Source organism: Orcinus orca, chromosome 3 (assembly GCF_937001465.1).
Source record: "Orcinus orca chromosome 3, mOrcOrc1.1, whole genome shotgun sequence".
In the NCBI taxonomy this organism is placed as follows: Eukaryota; Metazoa; Chordata; class Mammalia; order Artiodactyla; family Delphinidae; genus Orcinus; species Orcinus orca.
Window position 1 is genome coordinate 26214380 of NC_064561.1, and position 13495 is coordinate 26227874.

Here is a 13495-nt window from a genome sequence, read left to right on the forward strand (position 1 = left end):
CTCCTTGAGGACTGAAGGACTCCCAGGGCAGGCCAGCCACCGGAGAATTCCATGCAAGGCCACGGGAGCCTTTCCTGGCCGTCATGTCCCAGCTCCCATGAGAGCTATCCCGCTTGGAGCAAAGATGCGGTGGCTCCTTGGGCCTCCTGGAGAAGGCCAGAACTTGGAGTGCACGACACCCCGAGATCCCTCCCAGAGGTGGAAGCAGGGCCTCCCAGAAGCTAAGCAAGCCAACAGTGTCCCTGGAGCCCAGAGAGGCCCCAGAGCCTGGCCCACCTCCCTATGGAGACCAGTGACTACAAGGGTCCCACCTCTGTTTGGGGGAACCAGATGTGACATACCTCCATGTATCACGCTGCAATACAGGGAAGAGTCACTTTGGCCTTGTTAAGACAGATTCCAGATCTAGTTCCGACTCAGCGCTATTTCAGAGAGAGTTTTGGAGGCTGACCCTCAAGAGACAGAGGGACAGTGGGTCCAAGGCCAGAGGCCAGGAAACCTAGGATCTGCCAGACTTCTCTGCTGGCCTGAGGACAGGACCTGGGTGGGGTTACCAGGCCTTCCCACCAGTCTCATCTACTGCCCCACTCACAGCCACCAGACCCACAGCACCTTCAAGCAGCAAGCCAAGGCATTGATTAATGGAGGGAGCTGCATTCCCAGTGACCCCAAAACGGCTCTAGCCCTGGACCAAAGCACAGGTCAGGGGGAAATCATGAGGGTGAATTTGCTGAGTGGTAATCGGGACCGTCGAGGTCCTGTCCCTGGATAGTGCTGGACGAGTGCTGGCCACCCCGCTCCCCTCTCTCTGAAGCTCCACTGACCACCCTCCTCAGTCTTCCTACCACTGATGGCTTAGCTCCAGTTCCCTCTCGGAGACTGGAGATTTCATTGAAGTTTCAAGCAGTACACACCATTGATTTGTAAATTCCAAGATGAGGGGTAAGGCCCATAAATGTGCATTTTTAACAGGTACTCCAGGGAATTCTGGCCTAGATGCTTCCACAGCCCAGGATCCTCTTCCCCTTCTTTAAAGGCATAACTTGATTCACTCTATTTGGAGTTTATCTTGATTGTGCTTTTTAAAAAATCTCTTTAAGGCAATATACATGCATATGGTAAGAACAACCACAAAAAGGAGGAAATTGTCCTAAAAAATGTACTAAAATGTCATGTTTTCGTCCTGATCCCCCCCTCCCCCAGTACTCTTCCCCCGAAGTTTTCGTTACCTTTTGTTTACCCTTCAAAAAATTTTCGTAAACCCACATATATGTACATATGCCCATATTTAAAACACAAACACTGCATCTTGATTTGATATTTAATGTGTCTCAAAAAGTATCCCTAAGAATACATACAAATGTTAACTAATTCTTTCTCAAGTCTGCTAGTATTCTGTTCCATGGGCTATATAATTTTTTTAACCAGTCCTCCAAGATAGATATATTGGGTTTGTTTTGATTCTTTAAAAATATTTAAAACTGCAATGAAAATACTTTACTAAACATACATGTGTGTGTAGAACCATCCTAGAAGTGGAAATACTTGTACAAAGGGCTTATGCATTTTTAATTGCGACAGTACTAAATTGTTGAAGAGGTTTCCCAGTTTACACTTCCAATCAACAGCGTGAAAGAGTGACTAGGCAGAGTAATTATCAAATTTTGTGATCTTTGTCAATCTGATGAGTGAAAACCTTTGCCTCGTGGTTTTTAATTTTTTTTTCTTCCTTTCTTTCTTCCTTCTCTTTCTTTCTTCTGTTTTTCCTTCCTCCCTTCCTTCTTTCCTTCCTTCCTTCCTTCCTTCCTTCCTACCAGCAAAGTTCTGCGAGTCTTGGTCAATTTGTCGATTGCTTTGTTGAGTCATTTTCTTATTGATTCATGGAAGCTCTTTCCATATTGTGGAAATTAGACGGTTTTTTGGTCATTATTTCTAGCACTTAAACTGTGTGCCATTTTCTCTTTGACTCTATTCTGGTTTTGTTTTGCTGTACACAAATTACTTTTATGCCATCAGGTAATACAATTCATCTTTTATGGTTTCTAGGTCTGTAGTTCTCCTTATCCACCCTTCCAAATATATTAACACTCTAAAATTATTGTTTTAGTCATCTATAGTACTGTTCTGTTTCATTTCTTAAGTTTAACTTTTTAAGCTATCTGGAATTAAATGTATGTGGTGTAACACATATTCACTTTATTTGGAATATGTGTTGTTGTACGGACCGCATTCCCCAAAAGAACATAATATCACAATTGGTAGGGACCTTATTTCCCATCTTATCCAGTTTCATTTTGTAGGTTAGACAACCACCAACATGACTCTCCACCCCTCCCCACTGCCCAGGTGAGTCCAGGTAACAACATGGGACATTTCCCAGAATGGCACAGCTGGGAAGGGACCTTAGGTACACCTAAAAACCACCCGGGAGACAAACGTGAAACCAGCGACCAGAAAGGAAAAAGGATGTGCTGGAGATCAGCCAATCAGTGGGAAGCAAGACAAGAACCCAGTACTAGTACTGGTAGTACTGGTACTGGTACTGGCTCACAGTCTAGTACTCATTCTGGTACAGCTCTGCCTCCTTCAGGGTCTGTGTGTCTTGGGCTGTGAAACACCAGCACCTGATGCAAGGTGGGCACCCAGTCACTGTGGGTAAACAGATGCAGAAATCAGCCCAAGTATCCAGTAGTGACTAGGCTATGAGTCACCTGGAGGCTGGGGGCAAGTTCTGGCCCACTCTTCTAAGCCTTTCCCCTCACTCCCTACCCCCTCACCCACATGCACACTCATACACATATACACACAAATCCACCAGCCAGGTGGATCTGCCCGCTGTTTTCCACTTATGTGGGCTCCAGGCCCTTCTTATGGCTGAGCAACTTTGGACAGACAGCCTTTAAAGCAGCTCAGGGGACTTCCTGCCTGTCCCAGCTGGCTAGAGGAGGCTAGACCCTGGGGCAAAGGAAGCCACAAGCCTGACAAATTACAGGAGCCTTGGGGACATGAAGATAGTATTTCCAGGGCTCTGCTCAAAGTGCCCAGAAAGCAGGACCAGCTTTATAATTTGTGGAGCCCAGTGCAAAATGAATGAAATGTGGAGCTTCTTGTTCAAAACTTATTAAGAATTTCCAGACAGCAACAACAGAACACAGGGCCCTTCTAAGCTCAGGCCCCGTGAAGCTACGCAGTTGGCATACCCATGAAGCCAGCCTTCAGGGAAGGATAGGGTTAATTATAGCGGGAGGCGGGAGGAGCATCCTCCCCAGACCTCTAAAGGCTCAGCTTTTAGGGTAGAAGTGGACTGGGGGGTTATTCATAACAGCCAAAAGGTGGAAACAACCCAAATGTCCATCGACTGTTGAATGTAGAAACAAAATATGGTATACCCATACAATAGGGTATCATTCTGCCATAAAAAGGAACAAAGTACTGATACTTGCTACAACATGGATGAACCTTGAAAATATTATGCTACGTGAAAAAAAGCCAGTTACAAAAGGCCACATATTATATGATTCCATTTGTATGAAATGTCCAAAATAGGTAAATCTAGAGACAGAAAGTAGATTAATTAGTGGTTACCTCGAGCTGTGGAGGTGGGAGATGGGGGAGGGTGTGGGGTTGATGGCTGAAGCCTACAGGTTTCCTTTGGAGCTGATGAAAATGTCCTAGAATTAATCTTGTCATGATTGCGACTCTGTGAATATACTAAAAGTCATGGAATTGTATACTTTAAATGGATGAATAATAAAGTTGTTACCAAAGAAGAAGGGGGGGGGCCGGTAGGAGGAGATGAAGGAGGGGGCGGAGGAGGAAGAGGACAGAATGGAAGAGATTCTGGAGGAGGTGGAGGAAGAGGGGGAGGTGGAATCTTACATTTCTCCCTCTCTTTCTCTCTCTCACTCAGACGAACTATATGCCAGAAGCCCCCGTGTCGATGAAGGTTTTGGTGAACCCAGCATCCCCAGTCCAACAACCTGGTCCTCTTCTCTAGCTGCGTGGAGTGTGTGTTGGGGGAAGGGGTAGCGTCTTGTTTCCTCACCAGCTGGTATGACTCTAGGAGTCAGCAACATGCAAGAAAAGAAAACATTCACAGCTCTGCAGTCAGTCCTGTGTTCGAATCCTGAAACTGTCACTTTCCGTCTGTGTGACCTTGAGCAAGTCACTTCACCTTCCTGAGCCTCTTTCTCTTCTGTGGAGCCATCGAGATAAGCGGGTGCGCGAAGACGTTCGAGGGCGTGTGACTCATGCCGTGGGAGAGCAAGAAATTGGTACCTGCTGAGCCAACCCGAATAAGGCGAGTCCCGGGCAGGAAAAATCCGGTGCCCCGGAGGCCGCCCGGGCTCTTCCGGAGCCCAGGGCGAGGGCGGCAGCCCCCAGAGTCGCCCCCCACTCTCTAAGCCCCGGCCCTGAAGGAAGGCAGGACGCCTGAGGGGCCCCGCGGCCGGGCCGGGGAGCCGGAGCGAGGGCCGGGAGCCGGGCCGCAGCCGCCGCTGCTCATCCATCAGCCGGACGAAGAGCAGAGGCGCGCTCTCGGCCCTCTGTTTGCTTTCTCGCCAATTATTGCCGCGCCGTAGCCCCTTTGTTGATACAGTAGTCCGAAAAAGTGCTAATGTTCATTTATCAGGGGGCCTGCCGGGGACTCCCACGAGTTGCGATTCTTCCCAAAATATAAACACGGGGCGAGCGTCCCAGACAGAAACCCCCATCTGTTTCCCCGGCGCGGGCCGAGAGCGAGGCGTTGTTGAAGATAAAGCCGAGGATAACGCCGCCTGTCTCCAATGGACGTCTCCCCGGCGCATTAATGACATTCCCAGTGATAGTTCCAGCTTATCTTTCAATTAATCATATATACCTTTTGCGGCCGACCCTGCTGATTGCAGGAAAGTGGGGGCCGGCTCGGGCCGCTCTGATCGCTTTCAATTAATAATATTTTATGTGCGTAGAATGCTCTCAAGTCATCCTGGAATCTGGCTCATCTTAAAGCACCGACTCTTTAAAAGGCAAGGAAATAGATTTTCGATCTCTCCTCTCTGCTCCTTTTGTCTTTCTCCCTCTCTCCGCCTTTCTCTGGACTGAAGGTTGTTTGTTTGTCCTGCTAGTTTGGCCAAAGTGCGGCTTAGAGAGGCGGCCAGGTTAGGTCAGTCGCCCTTGGGAAGGAAGATGCATCCCTGGTGGGGCTGGAGAATCAAGTTTCCTCCCTCCCTACCCCCAACCATTGCAACTTCACTTAAAGAAAACAAAAATGTTTTTACTGACTCAGAAATTGTGAGGACTTCAAAGAAAATTAGAAATTGCTCTTGGACATTTCTCTGCAGAGACCAGCATGGGTCACCCCAATTTTGATTTTACTCGTATTTGTCCGGTTTTGCCCCGTTTTCCTCCTTTTGGCAACGCTAAGGCCTGTTTTAGATCCAAGAGAAATTATTACCGGATTCACAGAGGGTGTGGGCGGTTGAAAACTTATTGATTTTGTCCAAATATGGAGGGTTTTCTTTCCTCCCCTTTTCATGACACCTGACCCACAAATCTGTCAGCCCTAGGAACCCCCATACCCAAAAATAAGTGATAAATCTTCACCGCCTTGATTTGCAGAGGAAATGCTGAATTTTTCTCTTCCTCCAGAACTCTCTTACAACACACACACACACACACACACACACACACACACACACACACAACAGAGATCCCGGATGCAGCCTCAATGTCCCCCATTAAACGGTAATATTTCAGGCGTCGGCTCACACTAATCTTTCAAACTGTCATCGCGAGCCGCCCGGCCAGCCCATTCACTTAACAGCGCTCCCAGGACCCTCGCTCCGAGCTCTTTTCAGCGAGACGTTTAATTGAATCGGATGTGGCTCGTTTGCCAGACGTCACCGCCTCGGCGATAGGCATCCTCTCCCATTCCCCAAAAACATTCTTGAAAGGCGAGGCGGGCCCCCAAGCTAGGTTAGTTGAAGGCAATTACTGTAACATTGGCCAAAAGCCGTGGCGAGGTAGAGCCGAAGAGAGGCCACTGATCTGCAGATGCGTCGAGGGAGAACTCGGGTTGGGAGGTTGGGAAGTGGGCGGGTGCGGAGGGTTCCTGGGGCTTGCGAACTCCCCACATTTGAAAAAAGGAATCTCTACGCAGACCAAGCTAACAGTCCCAGAACCGGCCGTGATCTCCGGCTCGAAGGCTTAAAGCGAGATTCCGCCGCGGTGGTGGGGGCCTGGTAGCGACGGCTGGCGCCTGGAAGCCGGGTCGGAGTGCTCCGAGCCTCCGCGACCGCCGCGCGGGGCTCCGCTCTCCTTCGCCCTAGCCCGGAGGCCACAGGTCCCGGGAGTGTGGATTTGATGAGGCGTTGGCAAAGTTCCAACATTAGGCCTACGCTTGACTTCACTGGCGCCCTTCCCGGTGGCCCTAACCGACGGTTCACCGTCAGGCTTGAGCACCCTAAGATTCACGTTCTGGACCTGCTTCATGCATTTCCTGGGCGCCTTGAGGGCGCATTCTGGAATCTAAGGCCCTGAGCCCTGTCCTTAGGTTGCCTTTGGCCCTGTGTGCCTTTCTTCTGGTTCAAACGCTTCTTCCCTGGTCCCCAACTCGCCCTCCGCAAGGAGCCGAACCCTACAAGTCTCCATTCTCAGAAAGTCGGCGCGCTCCACCCGGACTTCCCCGCAGAAGCTAGGGTGGTGGGAAGTCGACGTTTTTCCCCTGACAAGCCTCGCCATCGCTAGAGATAGGATAAGGCGGAGACCATAACCTGGGGCCATTCTGTCTGCCCAAATCCTCTCTGAAATTGTACACAAAATAGAGCGCCTCTCTGCAGTTTTCTGGGGGTGAGGGGAAGGCCCCCCACGCTTTCATCAGATCTCCCAAGGGACCCAGAAGGATGAGGTGGGCTAGCGCAGGATCTGACCGGGTAGCTTGCTCCCGGGAAACACTTACTTGTTTCTCTGACAGAAGATCCCTACTTTACTGACCCTGGGCTAAAAATTAACACCCCGGCCCCCACCCCCCATGCGCCTGGCCCGGCCGCCGCCGCGGCGCCCCACTCGGAGCCGGCCCAGAGAAATCTTGGCCACGTTGAGTTCAGAGGAGCCCCACCTGCCTGAGACCTAAACCTGAGCTGGGACCTGAGTCCCTTGTGCTGACAAAGGCCTAGGGGACTCGCTGCTAGGCAGGGAGGGCAGGGGAAAGAGGGAGGTCGGAATGACGGGCCCTCAAGAATAGGAGAAAAGGCCACTGGGAGCTAGGATGCCCTAGAAGACAGCTCTCTTCTGGGAAGCTGAGTTTCTCTGCCGGGATTCTGGATTTGTTTCATTATTAAGGGGAGGGTCATCTCTCAGGGAAGAGACGGGCAGTGACTGGTGCCCCCTGGAGTTGTGTTTGTACACTTACACTACTGTAGGCGGTGCCCCTCCGTCCTACAACCACCCACCTTGCTTTTCAGCTTGACTCACACAGGAGCCCCCAGAGCCTGGCCTCCTGGCAAAGGGAGTACTACACAGAATCCCAAAATTGTCCAGAATGGCCCCCTCCTGCCATCGCCCCAGAGCATACCCTTTCCCCAATGCTTCTCTTCTTATTCAGATTCTTCCAAGTCGGACACACCGTACCGTTAGTAATAAATAAAGTCTTTCCAACTCCTGGAAATAACTCAGTCCCCCCAGCCCTCACCCAATCCTTCACTTCCCTATTCTGTTTCAGGTGCTGAGGAACATTTCTTCAAATCCCAGATCCACCCAACCCGGCCTAAAGGGCGGATTCGGAGAATAATCGGATCCTTTCCTGTGCATCCATCCTGGTAGGATTTTCAGGCTAATGTTTTGGACAAATCTCAGGCTGCAGGAGCGAAAGGAGTCTTCCGAACGCGTTGCGGGCCCTTTAAAAAGCAGAGCGGGATTTTTTTTTTTTTTTTTTTTTGAGCCGTATGACTATATTAGGTGACCCGAAAGTGCTCATCGCTCCTGTCAACGAGGCCCCCGGCCCAATGGCAGGCTGAGCCCCCCTCCTCCGGCCTGGTCCCGCCTCTCCTGCCCCTTGCGCCCCGCACTACCTGCCGCCCGGCCACATCCCGAGCTGGAAGGCGGGTGCGCGGGCGCGCGGCGGGCACCATGCAGGGAGGCTGCCGGGGGCCGTGGGCAGCGCTGCTCTCTGCCGCCCACCTGGCGCTGTGAGACCCGCGCTGCCACCATGTTCCCCAGCCCCGCGCTCACGCCCACGCCGTTCTCGGTCAAAGACATCCTGAATCTGGAGCAGCAGCAGCGCAGCCTGGCCGCCGGGGAGCTCTCCGCGCGCCTGGAGGCCACCCTGGCGCCCGCCTCCTGCATGCTGGCCGCCTTCAAGCCCGAGGCCTACGCGGGGCCGGAGGCCGCAGCGCCCGGCCTCCCCGAGCTGCGCGCCGAACTGGGCCCCGCGCCCTCGCCCGCCAAGTGCTTGCCTGCCTTCTCAGCCGCCCCCGCCTTCTATCCGCGTGCCTATGGCGACCCCGACCCTGCCAAGGACCCTCGAGCCGATAAGAAAGGTGAGGAAGAAACACAGGCTCCTTCTCCCCTCTGGGGTTGCTTTCGTCCCCAAACCTCGCGGCCAAGAAACTCTGGCTTGGGTAGAGGAGAGGCGAGTGCCTGGGCGGATGGTCGAGCAAAGGGGGCTCCGAATGTGAGAAGCGAGGTTGTCGCCAGGGTCTCCCCCCACCCCCGCCCCACGCTTCCAGTCGGAGGTTTAGAGGAAATGCTGGATCGTGACGATCAGAAACAAGAGACCGGAGAGAAATATATATATACTTTCTTGCGGCCTAACAAAGCCCCAGGCGGCGGCAGCCCTGCTCCTGGATTTGTTATGAAGTTGAAGTTGAGCGATCCGTTTGTGGTAGACAGAACAGAGGGAGAGAGAGAGAGTCTGTATATCGGTTTTTTTTTTTTTTAATCTCTTGAGGGTCTTTTTGAGGATCTGACGAAAACCGCTAAACAGAAATCAAAATGCTGCACGCCAGACATACTTTTGCGCACAATTGGAGCAGGTCCAGGACCTTCTATAGCCCACCCGTTACCCGGGGTGGCTGGGGCCTTTCCTCCTTTGTGCCCTGAGAGTGGAATGTTTGAGAACAAGGATCTTGAATTTAAAATGGGATACTCCGGACTCTCAAGAATCTGACTTAGCAGCTTTATTTTTCCATAACAATTTTCCCACGCGGCCAGGGCCGAGAGGTTCTCTCCTGGAAAAAGTTAGAAAATGCCGCGCGACGATAGGCGTGGGGCAATGGAGGAGATGACTGGGGAAGTCGGCCGGATCGCCGCGCGCATCCCGAGGTCCAGGGGGAGGCTTGCCAGCCGGTGGAAAGGGCGCGTCGGGGAGACGGTGGCCCAACGCGGGGTCCGCAAGAACCTGGGGAGGCCGGGGGCACTGGCTGAAGGGCTGCCGAGAGCCCAGAGGGGCTTTCTGTGATCCTACAAAAGTTTGTCTAGTTGCAGAGGGGAGGCCTCAGGAACAGCTGCCGGAGGGCACGGCAGCTTGAATTGGTCACTACCGATTCAAATTCAATTGGAATCCAGGGCCGCCTGCCCACCCGCTGCTTTTTGGGCGCTGCAAAATCTCCGCAGCAGTTGCACGGGAGCCTTTGATAGATCATCAAACCAACACCTCTTGGCCTTCTGTTTCTTCGGTTCCCGTAATTTTGAGATAGTGCGACCGACCCTGGTGTGAGGCCTAGGTCTCCTTCATTTAACCTCTCAAACCAAAGTAGTCCTAATCTAATTCACCCCAGCGCATCACTTGGCTTTATTTTCTTTGCAACCTGAAGTCGTTAAGTCACTGTCCATCTCTTTCACCAGAATGTGAACCAACCCGAGGGCAGGGACCTGTCTTGTTTTGTCCTCCTGTGCCTAGAGCCGTGCCCGGAACATAGTAGGCAGTCAACAAATGTTGGCTGTCAAGCGGAAACCGAGCACTCGCAGCGCCCAGTGCAGCCGGCAGAGTGACCCGTAGTCAAGCTGGGGGCTCCAGGCAGGACGGGGTGGCACCCACTGGGGCTCATCACCCGGCGGGAGCTCGGGGGGTCGGGTCGCTGTGACCCAGCGTCTCTCTGCCACTCTGTTCCCCCTCAGAGCTGTGCGCGCTGCAGAAGGCGGTGGAGCTGGAGAAGCCTGAGGCGGACAGCGCCGAGCGACCCCGGGCGCGACGGCGGAGGAAGCCGCGCGTGCTCTTCTCGCAGGCGCAGGTCTACGAGCTGGAGCGGCGCTTCAAGCAGCAGAGGTACCTGTCGGCTCCGGAGCGCGACCAGCTGGCCAGCGTGCTGAAGCTGACGTCTACGCAGGTCAAGATCTGGTTCCAGAACCGGCGCTACAAGTGCAAGCGGCAACGGCAGGACCAGACTCTGGAGCTGGTGGGGCTGCCCCCGCCACCGCCGCCGCCAGCGCGCAGGATCGCGGTGCCAGTGTTGGTGCGCGATGGCAAGCCTTGCCTCGGGGACTCGGCGCCCTACGCGCCAGCCTATGGCGTGGGCCTCAACGCCTACGGCTATAACGCCTACCCCGCCTACCCGGGTTACGGCGGCGCGGCCTGCAGCCCTGGCTACAGCTGCACCGCTGCTTACCCCGCCGGGCCGCCACCGGCGCAGTCGGCTACGGCGGCCGCCAACAACAACTTCGTGAACTTCGGCGTCGGGGACTTGAACGCCGTGCAGAGCCCCGGGATTCCGCAGGGCAACTCAGGAGTGTCCACGCTGCACGGTATCCGAGCCTGGTAGGAAAGGGACCGGTGTGGGACGCCCCCGACCGATCCCACCTCTAAAGAAGGGCACTGACTCTCGAGGAGAGGGAGGGCTCCCGACACGATCCTGCGTCCCTCGGATGTCACATTCACTCCCACGGAGGCCTCGGAGCTTTACCTGTCCCGTGCGCCTTTGTCCCCACGCGAGGGAGAGTTTGTGGTCGGGTTTACGGAGCTTGCGGTGAGTGATCCCGCAGCCTGGTGCCTTAGCCGTCGCCCCGGGAGTGCCCTCCGAGAGCCCACGGGCATCCCCAGTCTGCCGAACACCAGCCAGTTGGGACTGGGAGCCCAGGCGCGGCAGGCCTAGCATCCGGCCGCCTTTCCTCGAACCTGGGCCGGGCGCCCGGGCCCTTGCTGCCTTGCCGCTGCCCCCACCCCCGGTATTTATGTTTTTACCTGTTTCTGTAAGAAATGAGAATCTCCTTCCCATTAAAGAGAGTGCGCTGATCCTCCCGTGTGTTTCATTCAGCTTCGGCGCTTCAGAAACTGAATTTGGGAAGGCAGAGGCAGCCGGCCTTGAGTTGTAGGGATGGGTATTCACTGAGCAAATTGATAACAATGATAAATAAAGACTCACTGTGCTGGGTCCCATGTTAGGTGCTTTCTGGGATTGCTCATGTAACCTTCAATAATCTGACAAAGGGAGGTCCTATTTTAAGGTTTAGCAGACTGAGGCCTGGAGAGGTTTAATGACTTGCCTGTGAGCAAACAGCCAGTACTGGTAGAAATGAGGTTTGCTTCTGGGTCTCACTTCAGAGACTGAGGACACTGGCCCAGAGGTCTCAACCTCACCTCCTTAACCCTACTATGTACCAGGCACTGTTCCAGGTACTGGGCATTAAATGGAGGGCAAAGGCACCTAGGCCCTATGCGATCGGAAGGCACCAGAACTCATCCTGCTTAGAAGAATGCTGCAGCCCATTTTACAGATGGAAAAGCCCAGAACCAAAACCTTTGTCCAGCTCCTCAGAACTCCCCAGCCCAACGCCGTGGCCCGGCCTCACCGGTTTCTTGGCTGGGCAGAGGGCAGAGCCTGGACCACACAGAGGCGTCTGGCGGACCGTGCTCACCTCCTTCTGTGGCTAGGCCCCCATGAATTCACGTAGTCAGGGAACCCTTCTCCCCCATTTGGCCGCCTCTCAGCATTTAACGAATTTTGCACTAGTCCTCACCAACGAAGGCTGTTGTATAGATTTTACAGATGAGGAAACTGAGGCTCAGGGAAATCCAGCTAAAAACCTGCTCACTGTGGGAGTTTCTTGCTGCCTTCCCCTGTTTTTTCATCAGTAAAATAAAAATAACAAAAATACTCAGGTCCCGCCAGTCCTCAGGGGCTCGGACCTGACTTCCAAGCTCCTCTACCTCCGGCTCATCTACCGCCAGCCTCCAAAGTCAAGAGGAGCTAATTCAATTCTTTAAAAGGGAGGAAAAAGGGAGGGAGTCAGGGACTTTGTGTTCCTGTGGAATGTGGGTTTTTCTGAATTTTGCCTGGAAAGTACAGGCCTGGCTGCCTGGTCCCAGAGCTCTTGGTGGAAGACAAAACATTGCTCCCGGCATATCCTAATTCAGTGCGCCTCTTAGGCTGGGGAAGAGTCCTCAAGCCGGGCCTGGGGCCATCCTTCTGTCGAAGGGAGGGACTGAGCCAGGGACCAGGCAGCTCTGCCAGTGCCTGTACCGTCCTCTATTCCTCAGGCTCACCCCACTGCCTTTGGGGATAGGGGAAGATGCCAGGAGATTCTAAGCGCTAAGAGCTGAGCTGGACGCAGCTTGCGATTCAGGGATGCCGGGGTGTATGCAATCGACCATTGCAGGGTTATGGGCTGTACTCTGTAGGGAAGTGGGAAAGGCTGCCTCAGAGCTTGGCTCGGGGCCCTCGGACTTGAATGTCTCTGCTGTAAAGTCCAAGCCGAGGACTGCGGGGCGGGGAAGTGTTCAGCTCAGCACTTGCACACCGCCTCCAGAGCCCACGACCCTACTCCGAGATGCACACCGCGGTCCCATCTCATGGAAGGGCACCCGGAGGCTGTACCAGACCACCAGACCAGCTCTTAATTCAGACAGCCCTTTCCTACCAGGCAGTCCCAGCAGGCGGCCTAACTCACACAACCAGGGAATCCTTCGACCTGGAGCTCGTCCACATTCTCACCCTTAATTAGTGTCCAGCCGCCCCCCCCACCCCGGGGTCCTGCATGTCCGTGGGCCTTTCTCATCTTACACTCGTCTACGGTAACATTAGAGAGAAAAAATTTTTTTTTCACAACGTTATACTGCTACGGTTTTTCTATGATGCCTCTGTCTCCCTCTTTATCATCCTTCAGGGACCAGCTGAGTGACCCCAAGGTCTCTCACAAACGGATAACAATGGCTGGCTGGCTTTGGGCTCACTGAAAGCCAGGACTCCGGGCTAAATGCTTACCGGGGTTCTCTAATCTAATCCATCTTAATTTGCAAGCCAGGAAGCTGAGGACCAAAGGTTAAGGTAATGGTCAAGGTCATACATTCCCTAAGCGCGGAACTGGGAAACCCACCGGGCAGATACTGAAGGGCGGGGGTGGGCATGGGCGTGTTTAAGAACCGAGAGCCCGTTCACGTCGCTCTTCAAGATGCAGCGGGACGCTGCTCCCTGCCCCGAGCGAGCCTACGTTCTCACCAGTGGGGTGAGGATCTCAGGCTCGGTATCCAGGCTCATTATGGAGTAAACTGTAGTGCGCAGAGCCCTGGGAAGCGGCACACGGC

General features: G+C 53.8%; 1 protein-coding gene across 1 annotated transcript; it reads left to right on the plus strand.

Moving 5' to 3' along the window:
• The first annotated feature begins 7895 nt into the window (after window positions 1-7895).
• NKX2-5 (NK2 homeobox 5) lies at window positions 7896-11206 on the plus strand. The gene is made up of 2 exons (XM_004272011.4): window positions 7896-8516; window positions 10096-11206. Exons 1-2 carry the CDS (start codon window positions 8186-8188, stop codon window positions 10734-10736), a joined length of 972 nt encoding a protein of 323 aa, XP_004272059.1. The 5' UTR covers window positions 7896-8185; the 3' UTR covers window positions 10737-11206.
• Window positions 11207-13495: the final 2289 nt, after the last annotated feature.